This window comes from Spodoptera frugiperda, chromosome 30, assembly GCF_023101765.2.
Source record: "Spodoptera frugiperda isolate SF20-4 chromosome 30, AGI-APGP_CSIRO_Sfru_2.0, whole genome shotgun sequence".
NCBI classification, from domain to species: domain Eukaryota; kingdom Metazoa; phylum Arthropoda; class Insecta; order Lepidoptera; family Noctuidae; genus Spodoptera; species Spodoptera frugiperda.
The window spans coordinates 2593019-2605087 of NC_064241.1; the positions used below are offsets into that span (position 1 = coordinate 2593019).

The window sequence follows — 12069 nt, forward strand, 5'->3', positions numbered from 1 at the left end:
ACGGTGAAAGAATAGGTAAATCGTGAGGAAACCTGAACATATAATTTCTGTCTATAAGTTTTAAATCGCCAATCCGAATTAGCAAGCGTGGTGATTAATGCTCACACCTTTGGTTAGCAGTGGCCACTTATAGGCTGTTGATTGGATGATGTGATTTAAAATATTATCCAAAAAAGGCAGTTGCATGACGAAATTGGCAAGCATAATTATTATATGTATCAGTATACCATGTAGAAAGACCAATTACTGAAAATACTGCTATCTCTTCAATATGCATGTATTTATCACGCCTCCAGGCAACGAACATTTTATTGACAACCTTGTTGGAAAATACTCGAATAAAGAAACATATTTTTTAAAAGTTTCGTTGTTGGAAAATACTCGAATAAAAAAAATTATTTTTTGGAGATCCAGTTGACTGCAATTATTTACCTGACTAGGGATTTTTAGTTATGAAATCTTAGCTTTAGTAGTTATTATGGGGTTCAATTTTAGAAACCATATTAACATTGGCATATTACCTACATATAAATCTACCTTTTTATCTTTTTATGTATCTTTATAAACTGCCTGATTTTTTTACTAGAAAGATTAGGGATTTCTATCCCACTGACTACTGTAAGTTTTTTTTTAGACTAGCTTCATTTTGCAACACCTATGTAATAGAAAAACTATGTATTCCGTGGTAAAACCCATTACAGCACATCCTCAGAAAATAAAACATGATCAGAAAATAAAATCATTTATTTTTTACCTGACATCCAATAAGGTTTTAAGCCAAATTTAGCAGCTGGCAGCTTCTACATATAAATACTCTATACTTTTCAAATGTTGACTTATTCAATGTCACACAGTCACTTGGAATACGAAATTCAACCAAGCTAACTAAAATAAAATAAACGTAAAGAAATTCCAAGATGACGTTTATAAAGCAATCGTGTACAAAATTAGTATTCAATTTCTATCCTATTCTAACGAACAGTCAGATACAATGGCTACTAAATTATTAGTATTGTTATGTCTCTTGCAAGTTTTAGTAACAAATTCACAAGAAAATAATTACCCGTCACTGAAGGATATTGCCATACCAGGTTAGTATTAAATAGATAGTTGAGAAAATGATAAGTTTTCGTAGATTTTCAAGGGTGCTTTGTCACCAGCGATGTGCTATGTAGCTATGCTACGAAGATGTAATAGCTAAACTGTGAAACTAAGTGACCGTTTCCACTGATACTACCGATAGTAGGGAAACCATCCACAGCACACATCTACAGCACGCATCTTTCCATAAAAAAAGCATAGCTGAATCCGTGTCTACCAGTGTTAAGCCATGCTAGCTATGTAGATGTGCGAGTGAAGCTCAAGTACGATAGTAGGGAAGTCAAAGCCCTACGATGCGAATCAGTGGACGTACAGTTGTATGAGTTTCTATACAAGACAAACTAAAATCCGTTGCGTGTGATGCGTACGATGCGGGCCTGTGGACGCTTACTTTTATACAACTACTGTACTACCCACCTACAGTGGTAGTGGTCTGTTTTTTATTTTTGTATTTTTTTAACAAGTATTTACAAAATGAATTCTTCTTTGAGGTATCTGTTGCATTGTAATCAGTTTTTCATAAAAACTTTTTTGATGTAAGTGTATGTACCTCATAAGTCTATGGAACTATAGAATGTTTTTTGAAATATTTCGTTTTCTTTCAACGACAAGAATAAAAATGAATCCTGTTGAATTTGATAATAAAATGTCAAAAAACAATTTAGTTCAGGTTTTATTTTTGATTGTAACGCCCTAAATTATTAGTTTTTGCTATGAGTCTAAAATTATTAGTTTGTTTATGTATAGTGCAAATAATAGTCATTAATGCAGAAGATACTTTCGACCCTTATTCTAGAGATATAGATAATCCATGTAAGTATTTTTATTAGCTGGTAAGAAAATGTACCCTTAAGGTAAGCGTCCACAGGCCCGCATCGTACACATCAGACGGATCGCAGCAAACAGTTTAATTTTTCAGGCTGCGTCCACTGTATCGGCAGCGTTCGAATTGCCGACGCATGTATTAGCAATCGGATTGTCAAAGCCACTTTCACTCTGATTTTTGGCATCGGCGTTCCGTATGATATCAATGCCTACATGCAATATGTAGGCATTGCCGATGATGCGTTCCGTACGTTGCGGATCAGTGGACGCAGTTGTACGAGTTTCTATACAATACAAACTAAAATCCGTTGCGTGCAATGCGTACGATGCGGGCTTGTGGACGTGTACCTTTAGCTGTACCTTAAGAATACGTATAAGACTCTGTTTTAAATCAATTTCGATTTTTCTGCTATGGGCTCTTCAGACAATAGGTATTCATCAGTAATTTCGATCCATAATCAGAAAAAAACAAAGCCTGAGCTTTTTGTCTTATCTTTTGTTATTTTTGTAAATGTAAATTAATTTTTTATTTGTTCGCAGCCGATTTGGATTTCTGCAACGAGACCGTTTGCACCCCACCGTGCCCGGGTGCTGCACCGCCGAAACGTTGTCCGATAAACGTTCCGGTTTGCCACTTCGGTTGTGCCTGCCACACAGATTGCAACGTCGGCATCGTCTACTGCTTTGAAACCAAAGACTGCATGGGGCCTCGACGCTTCTTCACCAAACAAAGAAGGGTCTCCAAGATAGAATGATTATTTCCTGATAATTAACATCATGTTTAACAAGTTGAAGAATTCCGTCTGCTGATCTGGTCGTCTTGTCCTTGTATCGTGGGCGTCTGTATCTGTACTAAGACTGGGATTTCTTGAAATAATGCACTGGAATTAATCATCAACATGATCAAAGAACACTTCATCATTAATAAATGTGGTGATTTCTTAAATTGTATGCTAGGAGATATTCATTACAATTTGTAATTGTGATTTATATTTCTACACGTACAATTTTTTGCGTATTAAGAAATTTTGATCTAGTGTAAGCGGTTTTTAGCAGGCAGATTCGCAGGTCTTTGACAGCAATAATTTAAAATTCTTTGTTGACTATAACTTTTGCCGTTGATTGTAATTCTGTTCGTCACTGGTTCGGGTCTTTCGTGAAGTAAACACTGGTTTAAATTGTATATTGTTTTATTTGTGTAATATTGTGTTCTGGGATAGAGATATAGTGTAGGACGTCCTCCAGCTTGGTGGAGTAATGATAACTGCGAGCTGCGGACTACCTAGCGTGTTTACCGGGGCTCTGGCTCGAAAAGCAGGAGTAGGAACAGGGTGGTTTTTAGTTAGTAAAAGTCTGACACTCCTTTTCCTTCCTCAAAAAATATACTTACATAAATAGTATAGGTACATCCTCGCGTCTTTCAGAGACGAAAAAAATAAATGGTCCGAGATCCCAGAGCTGTCAGACATATCTTATTTTTACAAGCATATAACCTTCGGCTTACAGTAGTTTTGTATATACTTTTTAATGCCTGAATGTTTGTAAAGCTTGTCGAGTGACACCTGCGCAGGTACCAGGTGAGAAAGGTAACTAAAAATTAGACTCACTTAACGTAAATTTTTATGTCTTATTTTTATATATGTTTTGTAGAATAATACTCTGAAGTCATATAAATAAAATCAAACTCTTTCCATGGACCAAAACTTTTATCAGACGGCTTAAAGCTCTAAAAAATAGTGAGCCTTACAAAATTGTTATAGCAATATATGGTGCCCCTGTAATGCAAAACAGTAGTACAAATCATCATAGTTTTACCAGATAATTTGCACGAACGTGATTACCATCGTGAATGTTACAAATGTGCTACTGCTTTGCCGAAAAGATATTTCTCTCCAACCTCACATATATTGCTATTACAATTTTGTAAGGCGCACTATTTTTTAGAGCTTTAAAGCGTCTGATAAAAGTTTTGGTCCATGGAAAATGTCTGATTTTTTTAATATGATTTCAGAGTAATATTCTACAAAACATATATAAAAATCAGACATAAAAATTTAAGTTAAGTGAGTCTAATTTTTAGTTACCTTTCTCACCTGGTACCTGCGCAGGTGTCACTCGGCAAGCTTTACAAACATTCAGGCATTAAAAAGTATATACAAAACTACTGTAAGCCGAAGGTCAAATGCTTGTAAAAATAAGATATGTCTGACAGCTCTGGGATCTCGCTCATGTTGTACCTATATAATAAAACATAAATATACATATTTAATCCGACATAAAATGGCTACACCTACACCTATATCCACAGGATTTTATAATTTTAGCTCGGCAAGTTCATTGTGTGTGTATTACATTATTATAACGTACTCAGATATACAGCATGCTCTCCCCATAAAAATAAGTGGTGATACAAAAATATGTGAATTGCATGCGATACATGATGTGTCCACATTTTTATTGAATTTTCCGATTACTTAGTGCTAAGCATTGTATGTTCTCCTTTATTAACATCCACATAATGCTAGTTTGTATATTCTTTAAAGATTAGTTAATCAAATCCGCGAATTCTTACGCCGTGTAGCCGCGACTCTATTACTTTTTCAGACTAAAATAAAAGCGAACAGCCCGTATATGCTCGCGATTGAAAATAAAATAGTTTTCATTAAAAACATCAGGGGTGAAAATATAAACTATTTTCAAACATCATAACTCTATTTAAACACATGTAGCAAACGTTTTATGAAAATATTTAGTTTCATTTATTATATTGACGAACCAATGAATCAATTTATTAACGTTTATGAAACTAGCCCGTTTGCAGTGAATTGAACAAATATGGAGCAAGCATTACTTTACATTAGCAAACAAATATCAACGTTGCAGTTTTTCAAATAAAGTTCAAATTTAATTAAACAGGTTTCGTCAGCTAGAAATACGCATGCGTCATGTAATTAAGAACTTTATTTCGTGATACTAAAGGTTATATTAGTTTGAAAAGGAGTCTTTCCAAAGTTCCAATAAGATGATGGTTTTAAGTTACTTTCAAAAGATACCAAAAATATATATTTTTACGACGTGTTTAATGATCCGCTAACGGCTCGATGAAACTGCCTTTTTCCGGTATTCCTTGTGACAGAAGTCATTATGTAGAGGAGACGAAGAGATGAAGAGTACGGAAATGTCTCACTATAGTTTATCAATTTTTCTAGTCTGTTTCTCTTAAATAGCAGTAAAAATCCAGTAGTGTCCATAAAGCTAACGATTATTTTTATTGATATCATTAACTGAGTAAAATGTACTAACTACACTGATTTCTAAAAGGAGGTATCTTTCAACATTCAACTAAAAGTCAGAACTAAATTAAGAGTTCAACTTTTAACACCGGAGTCACTGGAAAAGTTCTTCAGAACTTTGTTCACTTTTCTTGTAGTGAACTGAGAAACAGGTTCCTTAATTGAAAGCTTGTGTGAAACAATGCTTGCGTTACTTACGTACAACGTAAAACGAGATGATATATAGCATCCGATTGGTGATATATCAAAGAAGAGCCAAATCAAAAGTACCCTTAACCGACGAGCAAGCATGAAAAGACTGATGATTGTTGATGAAGCGAAAGAGGTATGTAAAATTTGTAGCAATAGGCGGTCTCTGCATACCCCCATGGGAGACGAGGTTGGCGTATATGTGTGTAAAACAACTCTTGGGAAAATGTTGCAAGTAAGATCTATTCACTCTATTCTTGTATCTGTACATCCCTTGAATTCTATTCACGACGTTTAAATGTAGGACACTTGTAACTTCTCTGGGTTTGCGAGTTCATGGGCGGAAACGGTAAACTGTAGGTATACATCAGTTACAATAGAACATCAGTATTATTTCAATAGTTTCTATGAATTCTAACGATGATTTATATTTTGTTATTTTTTATACTTGATGGAAAAGTACGTCAAGATAAAACTAGTGACAAAAAATCTAGGAAAATTGTTTGTATGTGGCCTATTACGACCAAATATGAACTAAGTACAATCAATTTTCAGCTATTAATCATTGTACCTAATGAATTGAAACAATACAGCATTTCCCAAATAGCGGGCTAAAACACGAAAAGAAAAACATATAAATTAAAAATGTAATTCTCTTAAATTATTAACGTATCAGCGGAAATTAAATTCATTTCCCTGCCTGCTAAAGCGGTTAATTCAATCTTGATTAATCCGACCATAATGTTATTCGATTTATCAAAAAATAGGTACTAGCTTAAATTGTATACCGAATACTTATAAACTAAAGTAATTCAGTCTCAAAAATTACATTAATGTAGGCATTTGCCGAGCAAGTATATCAAGATTAATTTCAAGTTTGTATTATGGCATAAATAGCTGGTAAAGATTGCCTCGTTGGTCGAGTGGTCGCAAGTGTGACTGCCGGGCAAGGCGACTCGGGTTCGATTTTCGGGTTGAGCAAAGTAATACTGGGCTTTTTTTGGTTTTCTCAGTTGTAGTACAGATTTTGGAAGTGTGTCTGGTATATGGTAATAGGCTCACCCCCTATTACATGGGACTTATAACGCAAATGGTGGGTTTACGTTGTACAGTGGCATTAAGTCCCGTAATGTGCACCTCTGCCTACTCCTCTGGGGAAAATGGTGTGACGATACGATAACTGGTGAAAATTCAGGCAACAGATAGACACTTTTCATGAAACAAAGGAAGGCAAAGGTAACTCCGTGATTTTAGTGCTATGCCATTTATTGACTTCACCAAAAGGTTTTTTGGATCTGGACATTTCCACCTAGTTCGAACTACATAAAGTTATATTTTTAATACTACATAAGTTACGACAAAAATAGTGCAGCAGCGAGCCAAGCAGCCATTTCAAAACGGTTTCGCGAATTCTGTATTAAATTCTCCTTTCAGTAAGGTTGAGAATGAAATCTAATATCAGCTAGGTACATGGAAAGTCGGGCTCTGTAGCTCTTCCATTGCATTAGGCGACGTTATAACGTTTCTGAAATGAAAACCAGCTCTTATTATACTATTTATTGGATGTCGAGGGGTTGTAATATTGTTTAGTAAAATTATTAAAGTTTTTTTGCTTAAGGACGCGTTCTCATAATTGACAGGTATCGAATCGCATCACTACATTGACACGACTCTCGACAATACACACATACGCACGGATAGCTGCGGAAATTATGACAAAATGAACTTGATACTTTGAAAGTTTGAATATTTTCTTACTTTCTTTTTTAATATTTTTATTTTGTTTAGTGCGTGCGTAGACTCAAATGTTTTGTGTTATCTGTTGTTCAATTCCGTTCAGTGCCGAATTTGGGCTCGGATTATTCGATTGGTGTCATTTTCATAGTTTTCGGAAAGTAAGCGTTCGAAATCAAAAATCAAATGGTGCCAACGCAAAACTAACTTTTTACATGCTTTTATTTAGTTTCATATGTAAAGGATGTATGTATGTGTGTTTGTTTGTATGTTTCTATATAACCGACCTCTTCCAACTCGATTTTTACCCATTTTAAACGGACCGATTTCGTTCAAACTTTGTAGACTTATCAAGGACCGGTGACAAATTAATACCTCGTAGAAATTAATCAAGGGTCAGGAATCCCTGACGTGGACACTTAACAGCCCAGATGAACCTGAAGAGATATGAATATACTATCTTAAGAAAAGTTGTTCAGCGTGATGAGCACATTTTAGCGCCATACGAAAATCGAGGATGTAGAATCCCTGACATGGACTCCAGCCCAGCCGAACCTGAAGAGATTTGAATATACTTTCAAGAAAAGATATTTAGCGTGATGAGCACTTTTTCGCCATATCTTTTATACTAATTATTCTCATAACAATACTAAATTTTCCGCCTACTGTTAGTATTAATATTAAAATTATTTTGTTCGGTTCATCACAAAAACATGTTTTTAAGTTTTTTTAATCTACAATGTGATAGGGGTGGGACTTCTAACCCGTTAAGGCTGAGTACTACATCTAATTTTATCGACAAAAAATATAATATGGGGGGTTGAACCCCTAATTGAAAATATTGAAAAATTGTGATTTTTTCGGTAAAAATAATTCACAAATGATTTTTTTTCTCACCAAAACATTATCAAACATTTGAAAAAAGTAATGAATTAGTTAGCCAAGGTTATTAGCTACCGTTTGTCGTTTTTTTTTGTTTCTACGACGCATACAACCTTTGATATAAAAAAAAGTAAAAAAAATATTAAAATTGCCATAATTTTAAGGGGGAGGGGATTCGACCCCTTCGACCCCCGACTTTTGTCGATAAAATTAGATGTAGAACTCAGCCTTAACGGGTTAGAAGTCTCACCCCTATCACATTGTATATTTTATTATGGTTTTATATCAATGGTTTTCGGGGTCGCCAAGATAAAAAAAAACAATTATGGTAACGAACGTGACAAGACCTGGGTGGAACAAACAAAGAAAATACATAAAATAAATTAAACATCAATTCTTTATTTTCACGATATTTGTTTGAATATGCGAGGAATGAGCCTGTAAATTCATATTTCTTGCCTGTCTTGGGTCAATTAATTCCGGATTTTTTATAAAATTTTTCAATTTTTATAAAATCGAATGATTCACTCCGTATTCGATATTAGCGACCCCAAAAACCACAACAATGACACTCATGTCAAAAATGACAATGCCAGAATCTCTATAGAGCTTTGTCCCATCAAAAAATATAGTGTACAGACATGCCAAATGTAGCATTCTATTGCTGCTCTATTAGTGATAACTAAAAACATGATTAAAAGCCTTTAGATCTTGCGGTATCTATATGAATCTAAGTACAAAATATTACATTTAGGTTAGGTTAATTGCAGTTATAATGGTAGAAATAATTAAATTACAATGCTATCACAGGGTGTTTAGCTATGAAAGGAAGGAATGTCATCACTCATCACCAATATCACCTTTAGTAATCCTACTTTAATTCATAATCATAACGAAACAACAATGTAAACAGAACAGACAGAGCGAATGTCAAATAATGACTTTTTGGACATAATGACACACGCACGCCAATGAGGTTTCGTTACATCTAATCACTAACGTTCAAACACGAAATCATAATTATAATATGCATTCATTATAATATTATATATTATAAAAAAAATTAACTAGCAGTCTGCAGTATGTATTAAAACCAAATTCATATTAAAATTCGTACACATTACATTAATAAATCTTTTTTTTATTGAATTACTCGTTTTGTTCCTTGTGCAAGCTTACTAAGAAACGCAGAGGGTCGCGATAAATACAGGAAATAGGCCTTGGGTTTTTAAAATTCTTTTTATTTCCTAATTTTTATCCGCAAGTTTATCAGAATAATAATTAAGTAACCAAGGGTCTTATTTTCATTGCATAATTTTGATTAATTTACATTTTTTGTACATTGATGAAATTAAGTGGGGCAGGATCTGGCATGGTCATTTATATATTTATGTCGGCGCCATCTTGAACTTAGATTTTCACTTTATATTCGTTATAAGCGACCCCAAAAACCATGAAAATGACACCCATGATGGAAAGTTGGCAAATCTAGTCGGCGCCATCTTGGATTTTGATTTTGACTCCATATTCGCTATAAGCGACCCCAAAAACCATGAAAATGACACCCATGATGGAAAGTTGGCAAATCTTGTCGGCGCCATCTTGGATTTTGATTTTGACTCCATATTCGCTATAAGCGACCCAAAAACCACGAAAATGACACCCATGATGGAAAGTTGGCAAATCTTGTCGGCGCCATCTTGGATTTTGATTTTGACTCCATATTCGCTATAAGCGACCCCAAAAACCATGAAAATGACACCCATGTTGGAAAGTTGGCAAATCTTGTCGGCGCCATCTTGGATTTTGATTTTGACTCCATATTCGCTATAAGCGACCCCAAAAACCATGAAAATGACACCCATGTTGGAAAGTTGGCAAATCTTGTCGGCGCCATCTTGGATTTTGATTTTGACTCCATATTCGCTATAAGCGACCCCAAAAACCATGAAAATGACACCCATGGTGGAAAGTTGGCAAATCTTGTCGGCGCCATCTTGGATTTTGATTTTGACTCCATATTCGCTATAAGCGACCCCAAAAACCATGAAAATGACACCCATGATGGAAAGTTGGCAAATCTTGTCGGCGCCATCTTGGATTTTGATTTAACCTCATGTTCAAAATAATATAACGAAACATTCTATATTCAGTAAAGTGTTGCTCGTACAGAATGTGTAAACATACAAATAGCCGAACATAGTACCTCCTCCTTTTTGTGAAGTCGGTAAAAATATCAAGATTGGTTTGTGAAGTATAATATCAAATATTTTGTACTCGTACAGCGATCTTTTTCAAGGCCATTTTTTGTAACAGGCGACGCAGCGTCCACCCACGACAGCGCTCGAGCGCAGACTGAAATTTCAATTGACATTTTCTATCCAATAAATCTAAATAGTAAACAAATAAAATAACCCTTATTGCTACGCTTTAAAGTTGATGTCTGACAGCAAAATAGGAGAAAAAATTAAACGGGAACTTTTATTTATTTCCGAGACAATTTTAAATATTTTCGTATTTTTTTCCCATAGTATAATTTTTGATTATGTCTGCTTCCCCGGGATATTTTTTTGAGATTCAGAATTATGCGTGTAGTAGCAGTAAAATGTTCCTAAATTTCAACCCTTTTTTGTCAATTTTGTGTGAAGAGGTAAAGAAAAATCGTGTTTGCAATAATAAAATATAACTTTTTTCACATTACAAATCAATATTTTGGAGATAAAGAAGTGATCTATCTATTGTAATTGTTAGTTATGTTCAGTTAAGTTTCTTTTGGTCGTAATATGTACTGAAAAATAGCTTATTTACGTCAGATTTGAGAACGCGTCCTTAAATCACACTTATACTCGTATTATAGATGTGAAAGTTTGTTTGTTTAGATGTTTGTCCGTAAATTACGCTGAAACTACAGGATTTCGATGAAATTTGATATACAGACAGTATGAGTTGATTTGGGTTATAGGATTCTTATCCTCATGAGGACTTCTTATCCCACAGGAACGCGGGCGAGGCCATTCGTAGAAGTTAGTTAGTAAATACATAATACAAGTGAACCAGGCTGTAATTATGTCGTTGCAAAATAAAATTTCACAGTCCATTATAGAATATAGAAAGAAAAATATAGTATAGAAAGAAAAACATATTCCATTTAAGTTTTATAGTTTTAAAAATGAAAACTAAAGTAACAAAATCTAAAGCGGTTTGTGTTCATTATACATCTTTAAACAAAGATACAAAATGTTACCGTATTAAAACAAATCCATTGAAAAATAGACTGAAATTCAGTTGGTGCACATTTGAAAACTGTTCGAATTCGTTCAGTTGGGTGAATCTCTATAGATGCTTGTATGAATCCCCTGTACCTCTACCATGAGTTTGTGTAGTATTTGTCGATAGTCCCTATAAATAGCGACGACGTAAATTTTTTGTATGTCAAATTTTACAACGCCTCTACCGGTCACCAGTGGAACTAAAATTCGCCATACAAAAAATTCTGTCTGCCACGTTGGCCGAGTGGTTGAAGGTGCGACTGCCGGGCAAGGGGTCTTGGGTTCGATTCCCGGGTCGGGTGAAGTATTACTGGGCTTTTTTCGGTTTTTCGAAAATTTCTCAGTGGTAGCACGGAGTTTGGAAATGTGCCCGGTATATGGCAATAGGCTCACCACCTATTACATGGGACTTACAAAATTGTGAAATGTGGGTGTGCATTGGCATTATGTGCCATAATGTGCACTTCTGCATACCCTTTCGGGGATAAAGGCGTGAGGTTATAAACGTCGTCGTTAACGACTATAGACAAATACTATTACTTCAAACTCATGGTAGAGGACTGACACTGACATGCGCACAACACGCGTGACGAGAGATTTGACTCGATTAGAGGGATATTGAAGTGACAACGCTTTTCACTCGCGCGGGATTTTGATTTAATTATACAGCCTTTGATGGGTTCCGTGTTCGACAATACATTTCTAACTATAATATATGATGTTGGTAGGATCGGTAGGACTAGTGAGAAGTAATATTGTGTAATATTTCAGTCAGC

General features: G+C 34.9%; 1 protein-coding gene across 2 annotated transcripts; it reads left to right on the top strand.

Annotated features, from left to right (window-relative positions):
• Positions 1-834: 834 nt before the first annotated feature.
• On the top strand, positions 835-3109 carry LOC118269866 (uncharacterized). Of its 2 annotated transcripts, none has more exons than XM_050706925.1 (2): positions 835-1091; positions 2467-3109. In XM_050706925.1, exons 1-2 carry the CDS (start codon positions 992-994, stop codon positions 2679-2681), a joined length of 315 nt encoding a protein of 104 aa, XP_050562882.1. In that variant the 5' UTR covers positions 835-991; the 3' UTR covers positions 2682-3109. The 2 variants fall into 2 exon arrangements, with proteins under 2 accessions (XP_050562882.1, XP_050562883.1); XM_050706926.1 differs by lacking the exon at positions 835-1091 and adding an exon at positions 1688-1914.
• The last annotated feature ends 8960 nt before the right edge of the window (positions 3110-12069 follow it).

Bases quoted from the DNA above. Each gene is read 5' to 3' on its own strand.
- LOC118269866 (XM_050706925.1), top strand. From the start codon at position 992: ATGGCTACTAAATTATTAGTATTGTTATGTCTCTTGCAAGTTTTAGTA. The intron at 1,092-2,466 runs GTTAGTATTAAA...ATTTGTTCGCAG, and splicing joins GAAGGATATTGCCATACCAG to CCGATTTGGATTTCTGCAAC.